The sequence below is a fragment of the Accipiter gentilis genome, chromosome 4 (assembly GCF_929443795.1).
Source record: "Accipiter gentilis chromosome 4, bAccGen1.1, whole genome shotgun sequence".
NCBI classification, from domain to species: domain Eukaryota; kingdom Metazoa; phylum Chordata; class Aves; order Accipitriformes; family Accipitridae; genus Astur; species Astur gentilis.
Window position 1 is genome coordinate 38026461 of NC_064883.1, and position 13524 is coordinate 38039984.

The window sequence follows — 13524 nt, forward strand, 5'->3', positions numbered from 1 at the left end:
ACAAAAAGAACTATGAAAAAAATCTTCTTCATGTGCAAAGGGCATTCTAACAAAACTACTTCTTAAGGACAGCTAACTGCACAGTCATCTCTGAAATCCTCCCTGCCTTGCCTCTTAATAAACAGCACAATGAAAAAGAGCTAAATTCAGTATAGCTGTTGCTCTGTGGCTGGTTGTGAATGTCAACAGCATTAAGATAAGTGATGTACATTTGACATCTATACGGTCATGTGACTGCTGACAGCTACAGCAGCTGTTCCACCATCTCCTCCTGCCTACCTACAGCCAGAGCTACTCACAGTATGAGATCGTCCGGCAGTAACTTCCAAAGATCACACTTAGCTCATTCCTACTCCCAGTCTTCCTTGCCTCTCTTCTGTGATGATCATGCTATCTTGTTCTTTACCTGCCAGACAGGCAGACGTCAGGTATCAAGTCTACCTATTAAGGTAGGCAGACATTTTAGGAGGAATGAAGCATCAGCTTGTCTTGAAACCTTCAACCCCAACTCAAAAGGAGCGAAAAGACATTTACTGAATCAAATTCTCAACACTTTCTATGATGTAGTCTTCTTTCTTCAGGAGCCTGACCTCCAAAGCACAGAACAAGGAATAATACACTGTGTTTCAGGCAATGTTTACTGTATGACTTGCAGTCCCTTTCCTGTCTGCTCCTTCCCCCAACCGAGGATACTGGTAAAGACAACAAACCTCAGGCTCTAACATGCAAGCTGCAGGACCATGAAAACCCCGATTTCAGAAGTTTTCTTCACCAAATATGCAAGGCATGACACAAAGAAACAAGCAAGCAAAGCAGCAGTATGTGAGAGCAAAACACAATGTGACATTATGGATGATGACTCAAAGAGTAAGACAGAAGGGGGAAAGAGGCAAAAACAAGGAAGCAGATGGAGGAGAGTATACAAAAAGGACAGCTTGTGACTACCATCAAAGAAATGTTAAGTAATATTTGAAATGTTAATTTATACATCAGGATAAAACTCCTGTGTACCCGTATTGTTCATCAGAGCAAAGCTGAAAGTTGCATCACCACTGTAACAGACCAGGTGATGAGAACAGCCACATCCAACAGTGTAATATTGTCAATGTCAGTGCTTCAAAAACTCCAATTAAATACATAATGAAAAAAAATTTGAATTAAAACTACTTTCTTGTCCTTATTTTGCTGAAATACACTCTTAGTTGGAAAAGTATGTTTACACAACTCCTAGCCTTTATGTATCCTAGACAAAGACTGAGCAACATAAACAAATATACTAATTGCAATTCTTTTTGTCCTGCATTTTAACACTCTGCATTGAGAGTGATAATGAACTTTGAGCCTCTTGGCTCAAAATTCAGGTTCAGGAAAAAATATATATATATAATTAAACTTTTTCAAATACTTCTATTATTTGTTGACTTTTAAAATCTGAAATTGAACACTGCTGGACAGTCATGTTAACAAAGCTATCTTAGCTCCATGCAAGTAAATTTAAAACCTAAATATGCTAGATGCAAAGATGAAACTGAGAAATTATTTTCAGGTGCTGTCTAAACACTGAGCACAAAAAAAAAAATACACTGACACAAAAAAATAAATATTATTAATAAATATTTGAGATTTATTTGTAAACCACAGGAGTTTATTTTCTTTCTTTAGTTGAGAATGCTAATCTATTTAACATTACAATAAGACCATACAAAGTACAAGGCATGACTTCTAGGAAATTTTAATGTATAAACAAATAAGCACTTGATCATTTAACTTCTAGGGACAATTATAAGATCTTGTATGGTTTTCATCTACAAAATCCAGGAACTTGCATTTTTTTTCTTTCCTTAAAATGAGGAACGTGACTTTTCAGCTGAATTTAGCTTGAACCACATAAAAATCAGTAACAACTTGCAAAGCAAATGAAGTGAGCCAAGCAATTTATAGAATAAAATTCCTTTCAACCCAAGTATTTAATAAGTCCAACAAATAAAAGGAAGATTTTGTAGCAGTGATTTGTAGAGAACAAAGGTGGACACTGGGAGACGTCCCCCTCCAAAGTGGTTCTCAACAATGTTTCTAGTGCCCAACATTATTTTAGATAGGATAAACTGCACTTCAATTGTTCTTTCTGAATATTAAAAGAAATTAGCATTTTAAAAGACTCACAATGTCTTGAACTGAACCTCTACAATTCAAATGCCATTGGACTCAAAACTCAGCCAGCCTGAGTAAAACACGTTCAGCAGCTTGAGAAATTCTGCTTTAAAACAGTTTGTGACTCTTCACATCTCTGATTATTTACATCATGATTAAGTTTATATGTAGAGAAGACCATCTTCCAGAAGAAGGTATTTCAAAGTACTTGAAGTTTGACGAGGAAGAAGCATTTGGCCAGGGAAAACCTGGCCTCACTGAAACCAGTGTCACAGTGCTTGCTAGAAAACATCAGCATTTTAGCTCAAATTTTACTGCAGTGAGTATCTGGAACCACTTTTATCACAGTAGCTAGAAAGCCACACACAGTGGAACCAGGACCTCACTGGAGGCTCTAGAGGGCAAGTGAAATGCAAACAAGTTGCTTTTAAATTTACTCTCAGTTTGTCTCTATTACATTTTTTAAGATGTATACTGTACACATCATTGTAGTTGAGTGACTTTTCATCTTCTGAGAAACATGCAGGAAAAAAATATATCTGTAAAAGCAGAAATTTTTGTTCTGAATTTGAGAAAATAGCACATAACTGAAAATAACAGTGTAATGACTGCTGTCAGCTAACTACAACTCCATCATTCATAGCTTCCTTTCAAATGAGGAGAATTTTAAATGTCACCGAGAGGGAAAAAATCCACAAGAATCTAGTATGCATTAATTATATAGTTTCCTACTGACAGACAGTCATTATTTTACAACATGATGGTCTCATCATATTTCCACACCACAGATCTGAAATTCAAAGAGTACTTCAAGACTTAGGCTTTGACATTTTAATGTTCTGGACAAAACACAGTTGTGACTCAGAAAGAGGTATGTACTTGCATAAGGATCTACACCATGTGCCTTATGGGACAAAGGTCTTAGGGAGCAAGGCAGTGCAATTCTTTCCCACCATTCAAAAATAAAATGTAAATTTGTAATTGCAGTCTAGAAATCCTGTACTATAACTCCCTAGCATCATTTCATTTCCGTTACCACCTGGTGTGTGTTCAAGTAAGATACAGTAAAACAGTAATTCTTCCTGCCTGAAAATATTAACAACTTTAAACAAAACTGTTTTTTAAATCTGTTCCATTGTTACTTAAATCCTATAGACATCTATCACCATAAGCAATCCCAACCTGTGCAGACTTCTCCATACACTGGCAATCTTGCAGCCTACTGTTTTTAAATCATTAATTTTTATTCCACAAGAAATTACTTCATGCATAGAATACAGACAACAAAGAGCAAACAAGGTGGTTCTGGAGTTCCACCTCTGCACTTCAGCTGTGAGCAGGGGGAAAAAATATACCGGAATATAATGCTTAATGTTGTGCTATTAACTTAAGAAAGCATATCAGTAACTACTAAAATAAAATATAAACAAGCTTTGTAAATTGAAAATCTCTGATTATTGAAAATGCCCATATTAAAAGAAATTAGACAGACTTTTTAAAATACAGATGGAGTCATCACTGTTCATTAGTAATCTTCCATGTCTTCCACAAAAAACAAAACCAAAAACCGAAAAGAAACTCAGTCAAGTGGGTTTCACTTTCGTGACAGTGCTAACTCATCTGTATCACAAATTCCTGAAAAGGAAGATTTTTTTAAAGCCATCTCATACTGCATTGTAATTTTAAAATACCCTGTTTTAAACAGTCTTGGGATTTATAAAAGCATGTTTTAGATCTCTCAAGTGATAATGTAAATTTGACTTCATAATATTCTTTTAACCATTTTTCCTATTAAAGGTTTACAAGTTGTCATTAATACATTTGACAACCTAAACGAATAACGTGGAGCGACAGAGCCCCTTGTACATCTCAGCACAGGCATGGGGATCCCCCTGCATGGATGTACTAAAGGACAGTTACCTTGTATTATTCTTAACGCTGATCAACTTATTATAAAGGAACACTAGGCCCGACTGTACCAAACCAAGCTGATGTGGTTAAACAGATTCTGCACTATGCTACCAGGAGTCCAACTTCATGATAAAATGAGTGAAACCTGCCAGCTGCCACCAGAAGGCATGGTGACACTCCACCTATATGAGACGCAAAGGATCGGGGTGGGAACCACCCAGGTGAAGGACCAGATGTTTCAGTCCACTGCACAGTTAGGTTGGGCTAGTTCAATTTGAACTGCACCCCAAACTAAATCTTCAGACACACCTCTTTTTTCCTGCCTGACACATCACAGAAATTCAGCCACAGCCTTTTAGGCAACAATTACTGTCCTGTACAAAAAGTCCGTGAATAAGTCAAGACATTCCCATATTGAACTCCAATAACAACATTCATTTTTGGAAGCTATTTTACTTCAGAAGTAAAAAAAAAATGTTTTGCCAGTTACAATTAAAACTAAATCTGAAAGTATCGTTTGAATAAAGCAGGGAATCATGTTTTGAGGGTAACAATAAGCAACCCCAAAAATTTTTAAAAAAACCACCCACAAAAATTAACTTGTCACATTGTAAATAAAATACAGTATCTACACCCTCAAACACATATAAAACTAATGCAAATAGTCCAAATTAATCAGCAGATTTTTGAAAGTAGATATTGAGGGAAAAGTCCGAACACTGACAATACCATCTATATTTTTACACTTTATTACATACAATGCAATATTAAAACATTACAATAATATTCTGAAAGGATCAGTCACAGGGAGAATTGAGAACATTAATTTTGCAACCCAGGATCTTAACAAAAATAAGTGATACTTAAATACTACTTTTTTGGCAAAAGGTTTGGTTGAAGTGCCTCTCATGAACGTAAGATGCAACCAGTATAAAAACAAACCTCAAGCTCTCTGCTTTTGTAATTCAAAAATGCCATAAAAGTTAGTGGTGAGAAAGCACACTATATTCAGTACCTTTCTAACTGCCATGAGTCCCCAACTACACTTCCATCATTGTGCCTATACTGATAGGCATTATTGATATCTACCCCTCAGGAGGCCTAAGGAAACACTACAGACATATATGTCGATCAGTATCAGACAAGGTATCGACACATGACCCATGACCAACACAGTTATTGTTTGCAGCTGCAGTTATGTTAGCAAAACCATACTTTTAATAGTCAGTTTTGCTGATCATTTATTTTGCTGTAGTTGTATCTACATCAGAAAGTCTCTGCTGGCAGCTTTAGCACTGACTAGCTCCTCAAACTGGTGTCCCTGCTTTCATACTGGGAGAGTTTTGCTAATGTAGCCATACAGGTGCAACAACACTTGGGAAGCTTCCCCAAATTGGGTAGAGAGTTACTCTTAGCATTAAGCAGCCTGCACGCAGATTCTACCAGTATTTCTCAGTTGTGCTTTATTCCACCAAAGGAATGAAAACAAGCAGTACTAAGCATCCAGCTAACAGAGCATCGCAGAAGTGCAGGGTTGGAAACACACCGTATCTTTCTAAAATTACACACATTTTGGAGGGCAAGGGGGTTTGTCAAAGAACAATTTTTCTTTTCCACGTGCACAAAAAGCTGAAAGGAAACATTTTTCAAATCAGCCTTCTGTAAAACCAAAGCCTATAGGTATGAGAAACATGATCCCAAGGAGCCTGTGACGTGAGATAATGAGAAGCTCGTGAAACCCAATGTAAACACTTGACACACCAATCTGTGCTGTAGTATGCTGACACAGAAGTTCAGCTACACTGCATTTTTAGAACTAACTTAGTACTGTTTACAAAAATTCTTTCATTAGTACTCTACACAGTTTCTGAAAATAAGCAGCTATTTCAAGGGCATTCTACAGTGTCCATATAACCATGACGTTCAAGGCTGCGACTAACTGATTTGCGTTGATGCAGCACAAGCACTTCACTGTACCGATGCAAGATCATGAAATCTGTGGACCAGTCAGCATCAATCTGATCATGAAATACCACCTCTGTATCGGACAGCATGAAGATTATGCATCAATTTTATTTTCCACTTCCTTTACCTTTTAATATTTGCCCTTGGAAATGTATACCTTTATAACATTAACAAATTTGTCCCATATAATTAAAATAGATAGAAATCTGCTGAATTTTCATGACGAAATCAGTAGGTGTAAAAGAAGATATTATGACAGTTGTTTACTTCTGTAGAAGGAAACATGTTGTGCAAGTAACACTATTAGCAAGTCACTGTCAAAAGTTGCAAAGTTCCTAAAGCGTACAGCTGAGGACCAGAGCATGTTCTGCCAATTCCTGCTTCATCTGGGGAATATTTATGGCATTTTTGACTGATGTAATGCCATTGTATGTAGTCTGATGAACAGAAATGTCTTAAGATAAACAGAAGATTATTCAGATGAAAAGCTGCACTATTTAAATACAGTTCTGCTACACGTTCTCTTTAATAAATTATGTAAGACAACACATCAAAACGCAAACTTCACTGTGATTTTAATATCACATGGTACAGTATTTTAGCTCAAGTTTTCTAACTGTATTGCCAAACCTTAAAAGTTTCAGAGAACCAAACTTGCTTACAGTGCACAATAAAAAAAACTTAAGACTTATTTTCACCTCTATTAAGATTCAAAAATACTAATGAAAACTCTCAGTAGCTTCCCACACAGTCATGTCCGATGACAACACGGGGAATCGGTATTTTAGCAATGAATTAAAGTGACCCTTACAAATCAGGCCACTTCTAAAAACACTGTTCCTTTTCCTGTCCTTTGGTCGTTCTACGCCCCTCAGTGCTTGACTAAACCTTTGACTACCCTATCCAATCAGCAAGATCCAAATAAACCATTTCACTTCTTTTCCATCAGTAATACAAGGACATTCAACAGCCAGGTACAGCAGACAATTAACTACTACTCAGCCAGCACACGACAAATTGACTGAAAAGCTGAACCTGTGTCCCGGCAACCCCCCACTCACGTGAATGAAGCCTCCCCCAGCAATTTGCATTGATCTCGAGTTGTGTAAGGCTGTTCCCCCCCACCTCTTCCAGTGAGGTGGGCCCACGCAAGACTTCCCCTTTGGACAGAAATGACAAGAGGTCTCCGAGTCCTTCCCTCCTTCACCCCGGCAGCCGTAGAGACGAGCTGCTCGGGAGGTGCTACCAGCCACAACAAACCGGATTGCTTGCAGGGGGGACGAGCTAAGGAGACATTTCCTCGCTTCCCACAATTCTTACTACACTACAATCCTGGGAGGGTGTGTGTGGCCTGATTTAAAGGAAAGAAAGAAAAAAAAAACAACCACAACACAGAGCCACGGAGATCAGAGATAAACACATCATGGGGAGGGGAGGATTTCTTCGCTCTATTAAACCTTAGTCATAGCTGCTCCCATTTTTGAAGGCCCAACGGTAAAAATAACGATAATACAAGAAGGGAAGGCGGGCGGGGGACGAGGGAAACCGACACAGACGCGGAGACAGACAGGCGCCGTTTCTTACCTTCCTACTCGCTCCTCCGAGAGACACCTTGGGCCTTGTTTTGAAATCCCCTTCAAAGCTAAACATGTTTACAGCTTATCCCATCTAGAGCGGGGTCCACCACCCCCCCCCCCACCCCGAGCTGACCCCGCAAAGGGGGGCGCCGGCCGGCCGGCAGGGGCGAGCGGAGGGGCCGCCGCCGGCCCCGGGGAGGCACAAACCCCCCGGGCTGGCACCCCGCGGCCCGCCCGCCCGCCGCCGGCGAGCCCCCGCCGCCCGCCCCCGAGGGGCTGCTTCCCTCACGGAGGCCCGGCTTCCCCCCCCCCTCCTCCACCTCCTCCTCCTCCTCTTCCTCCTCCCCGCGCCTTCCCCGCCCCGCGGCCTTCGCTTTCCCCGGTCTTTCCCCCTTCTGACCGGCGGCGACGGCTGAGTGTAGTGGGAGGGAAGAGGAGGAGGGAAGGAGGGAGCGGAGGAGGGGGGCTGGCGGGGCTGCTTCACTTGCACTGGGGGAGCAGCCGGCTGTCGAGAGAAGATGGCCGCCGCCCGCAGCCTCCCCGGCGCGCTCCCGACGACCGAGCGCGGCGGCGCGCCGCCCCGCAGCCGCCGGGAGCGCGCCGCCCGCGCTCGCCGCGCCTCGGCCACCCCGCGAGGCCGCGCCTCGGGCCGCGGCGGCCCCAGCGCAGGGGGCGGCGGGAGGCGGGAGGCGGTCGCCGCCTCTCCCCGTTCGTCGCCTCTCCTCAGCCGCCGCATCTCCCCGGCCGCCCTGGCCGGCAGGCCCTGCGACCCACCAGCCGCCCCCCTCAAGCCCTCACCGGGCCTGCCGCCCCTCCCCTACAGGGCCTAACGACCGGGTTGTGCCCCCCGCCCGTTGGAGCCACCTCTCTCACAGCCCTGACCAGTGTCCGGTTTGTCCCAGCTACGGTTGTTTCATCTAAAACTTCTTTCCCATTTCAAATATAAGCTTTGCGGGGGTGTACAGGAGCATTTGGAGCGGGACTTGGAACCCTTGTACCACCTCTGCCCCAGCCGGGCCACACTGAGGAGAGGACCTGAGGTGAGGGGTCGCGCCTGGCCTCAGCACAGGGCTGTCTTCCTCAGCGGCAGTGGGCTGTGGTAACATGCAGTTTATAAATATATATATATATATTGGATTTGAGCGTTTCGTAGGATAAGCATATGATAGACATTACCCCATTGCAAAGACTTCATGACCAGTATGAAGGCAGAACACTGAACACCCAAGTACAGGCTCTTGTGCTTACACAGATGTGAAAATTGACTTGAGAAAGTTCCTGATGCAAGTGGGCTCCACACAGGATCGGGGCCTCAACAGTCGATGAAGGATGGAAGGAGAGAAAGACTAATACCAAAGCAGCAGACCTGAATGGTGACACTACACCCAAGGCCCCTCTAGTTTGCATTTCTTAGCCTGCGCTCCTTTTTTCAGTGCTGTGATTGCATCCTTCCAGGTACAGAGGTGATACGGACAACAGCAATAACAAAAAGCAATTATTCAGCCTGCAGCTATGAGGTGCTAAAGAAATATAGGTGGCCAAATCCAGCTTTCGTTTGCTTCAGTCAAAATTTTATTGAGCCCTAACTCGTGAATTCTCACATCGGCGTATCACAACAAACAAATGGCAAGGATCCATGTCAGGAGACTATGTATGTGCTTCGCAGCTGTTCATACCGACAACGCAATGCCATTTAACTGTCGCCAAGCTGACTGAGAAATGAAATACTTGTTGAGACTCCTTTGGATTTGGATGATTTAGAAGAGTCTAAATTTTAAAATTTCAGACTTTTTGTAAGGGAACAAGTGCTTGGCAAGAGTAAACATTAGCCCTGCATTTCCCAAGTTAACATAGTTTCAGTATAAGCAAGCCTGGCCTCCTATAAATACTGTTTAGGAATGCAGTTGAGGTTTAGGGCATTGTGAAATACCACATCAAATGTTCGTTCATAGTTTCAGCATGTTGCATTGTTGATGTAATATCACACTGCTTTATATGGGAGTGATAGCAAGTTTTTCTCCAAGCATGACAGCATTCTTTTCAAGGGGACTTAAGCCTTGATAAACTTTGTAAGTCTCATACAGAAAAGGACTAGTCTAGGTGTCCTTAGCAGTTAATTCATTGATTTTCATTAGCACAGAAGCGACCTGTTAGGTCACAACTTTGTGCCAAATTTTTATCAGTGGCAAAGCCAACTTAGGGATTTGATCCCTCCTCGTGTAAGAAGCCAAAGAAGAGCGAAACTGTGGAGAGCAGGGTTTCTGTGAAGTAGACTTTGGACTAATACACATTTGACAGGTTCCAGCTCCAGTGTCAGAAGGACACAAGATCCTCTGCTGACCCTGGCTGTTACCTTCTGAATAAGTAGTTGGTAAATGCCATGGGCCCAGCTGATGAATGTTTGTCTGAGAAATCTCAGTCATTTGCATGTGCCCCTAGAGGCCACTCTGGGTGTAATTTTATTAAATGAAAACTTACATAACAGAATAAACTGAGTGTTTGTGTCTTGAATACAGGGAATTTATGGAAGCATAAAAGAAACTGTAAATGTGTTTTATTCTTATATTCATTTTTTTAAGACAAAGCATACATTCATATTACAGTGGAGAAAATATACAAAAGTCAGAAAACTCAATGTCACTTAGTCAAAAAGAGCAGAGGCTGGTTTAATATCCTCAGGGAGCAGCAACAGCAGGGCTGCTCCATGAAGGAAGACGAGTGGACACCGAGCATGACCCCAGCACCAGCCATGCCCTTCCCAGTCAGGACAATCCCACAGGATCCAGACAAAGTGGGCAGAGCCCGGCAATGGTTAACAGGGTCCACCAACAGCCCTAGGCAGGGCGAGGGGATGAGTCTGAAGGGTCCAGCCACGAGCAGAAGACACTGCTATGGACGTAGGTCCAGGGTCCATCCAGGAGGCAGGGCTGGAGACAGGTACGCCTGAGCTTAGATGGACTGATGAGCAGTGGGGTGAGTGAGTGGGGGTCCTGGCTGAAGCTGTTCAGGGAAATTAAGTCCTGTCAGTGCACTCAGAGCCCTGACAAACATATACTCAAGGATCTAGGAATATTGCTCTTGTATGTATGCTGTGTTAGCACCCACCTGCCTCACCTGCTGCAAATGAAGTTAGCTCCATACAGTTTCCCATATTTCTCATCTCCTTCATACTGCACATTCCACAAGATTTTTTGCATTCTTCTAATCATAGTTCTTTGCCATTTGATCATTCCTTTTTTCCCTCTGCAGGCATATGTACACATTGCTTCCAGTTACAGCTGGACTGCAGAAGTCCAATTGTTCATCAGATGCAGTGTCTTAAAAAGATGTCACTACTCAACGTTCTCATCACTCCCTGCAATCAAGTTTTGCAAGGGTGTGCAAATACCTTCTTTTTCTTGTAAATGCATGCCATAGAAATTAAAACAGCAATACAAAGGTAGTCGCGGTTGTTGAAAATAGGGGTAAAGTGTGATTTAATCCACATCACAAACTCATCTATAGATTCTCTCCTGGACCTGCCTCTTGGTACCAAAGGACAGGAAAAGTTTTGTGGTACAAAACATAGTCATTTTGTATATGACTATTGTAAGATCTTCTTTTTCCTTTTTCACTGTGACTCAGAGCAAAGCCATCTTCTACATGTAGCTTGTTGACACCTTGGTACTGAGTAGAAGAAAACCAGGAATGAAGATTTGTTGGGGAGCAATAATAAGAGAAAATAATACCTTCCCAACAGTGATGAAGATCTTCAGTTTATATTGTGCTGAGTGCTAAGGATAACATTACTGAGCCAACTTAAGAACCTTTAAAAATGTGGAGATACTGGTACCTTAATGCAAGTAGCGGCACACTCTGCCTCTCTCAGGGGGGTTTTATAGTTTTTGTAAACACTCTTCCTACATATTAAAACAAATCAATAGCATTTAAATTTTAAAAAGAGAATAAATATTATACATGCTGGTTTTATCCTTTGAATGAGGCACCATTTTATATCTACAACTTTTTTTATTCTCAAACTAATCCCCAAACAATTTAACTTCTGATTCATTGCCCTTCTGGCCCCATTCTGTGCGTATATTCCCGATTTAGACAGGGTAAGCCATCAAGAGCATATTTGGCAATTGCTCAGTTCTTTAGGGTATGATGGCCAAATTGTCACCATCTTACCATTACTTTCCATTCCCTGTGCAATTATAATAAAGTGTCCTAAACTTTTATGCTGACTTGCTGAACTCAGATGAAAATCTAAGATGCACTGACAGCACCTCATTATGTGCTACATTACTTCCCAAGATGCAGAAGCATTTTTTACAAGAGCGCATAATAAATGAATGGTAAATAAGTTAGAAATACTTTAATTTACAGGAGATGAGGCTTGAAGTTAGTCCAAATGCTGTGATAGGCCAATATCTGATTTCTAGTAACATTTTAGTAAGGTTTGCTATCATATGGACTGGGGGTAGGAGGTAATTTATTTTTTTTAAATTTATTTACTCTGAGTAAAACACTGAAAATTAAATCTATTCTATCAGAGAAGATACTGGCAAGACTGTAATGTAAAAAGCACTTCACTTAAGCACTTCCTTTAGTTAAACCTGAGTGCCAACAGACACTGCCAAGGAATGAAGACATTTTATTTAAAATTACACTGGCAAGAGACCATCAAATTATCCTTAACATTTTCATTAAATTGAGATACAGATATAGTTAGGGTAGTAAATCTTTTCAATACAAGGAGTTTATTCCTGAGCCAAGGCCAGATTCAGCAGTAATTGTAGGAACTATTAAGACCTAAAGCCTCACCTACATTACCAAAACAACTGTTCAAGGCTTTAGCCCAGTTTTGAAAAATGGATGGGCTCCATCCTGTACTACAGAGCTAATCAGATCAGCAAACTACAGTGATGCATTTGGATTCCAGTCTGGGGTGATCATTCCATGTTTTGTTGGCTTGGTTCCATGAGATTTTGGGGGTTTCCATTAGAAATCTATGAATATCTGTAGGTTGTCTGCAGTCCATGCTCTCAAGGCTGTAAAACTGTCAAACAAGTGGTACCTTTCTGAATATTGACACCTTATTACTCTATAGGAGTGTCAAGCTGAAGAGACTAAGGAACCTTACATGCACAGTTTCTAAGATGAAAAAGTTATTACCTTATGGTCTCAGCTCCTTTATAAGATCTACATAGCTAGATTTCTCCCCAGAGATTCCTACATTTCTTTCACAGCTTCTGATTGAACAAGATCATTTATTTTAGGCATCCAGTCTTCTGAGGAGTGTGGGGGTAAGGGCTTATTATAGTGTTATAGCTATGGCTGTGAGACATTATTATGTTAGTTGGCAAGTGTTAGTTAACCATAAAACCTAGTTTGTTTTCTGGAGTTAAAAATTATAAACATATTTAATTCCAATACTAGTGCTGCAAAGATGTTCAGCTAAATAATAAAATAAAGATTAGGATGCTCTTTTCCAAGTCTGCCTAAAAACTTAACTATCAAGTTATTTGAATAGGAATGGAGCATTCAGCATCCTTAGATGTTTTTGAAAGCCCAATTGCAAAGAATAATTGCCCTCAAGTGAGCACAAATATAACTTCATATTTACCTTGTTATCTTTGGCTCACCTTTAATATACCTGGAAGCTTTCCCTATACATAAGCATTATAAAAATTGCCATTCCAAGCAAATTCCAACATGCTGATTTTATGCTGACAGAAACATGTGCTATGGGCTGGTACACATCCACTTCATTTCCTATTTAAATTGGTTGGAGTATTTTCACCTTCCCTTGGTGCCCATGTAAACAAGAGCCCTAACAAAGTCAAATCTTTCATGTGGTTTGAGGAAAACCAGACCATATTATTTTTTTGGTTTAGGTCATCTGAACTTCCTTGTGATCCAGAAAAACGCATACACA

The 13524-nt window shown here is 41.2% G+C and overlaps 1 protein-coding gene across 1 annotated transcript in view; it reads right to left on the reverse strand.

Moving 5' to 3' along the window:
* Positions 1–7925, reverse strand: part of UBE3C (ubiquitin protein ligase E3C) — an 81325-nt gene extending 73400 nt beyond the window's left edge. The window contains exon 1 of the mRNA XM_049798256.1: positions 7612–7925. Within this exon, the coding sequence (XP_049654213.1) occupies positions 7612–7677 (66 nt within the window). The 5' untranslated portion in view covers positions 7678–7925. The remainder of the gene's footprint in view (positions 1–7611) is intronic.
* Positions 7926–13524: the final 5599 nt, after the last annotated feature.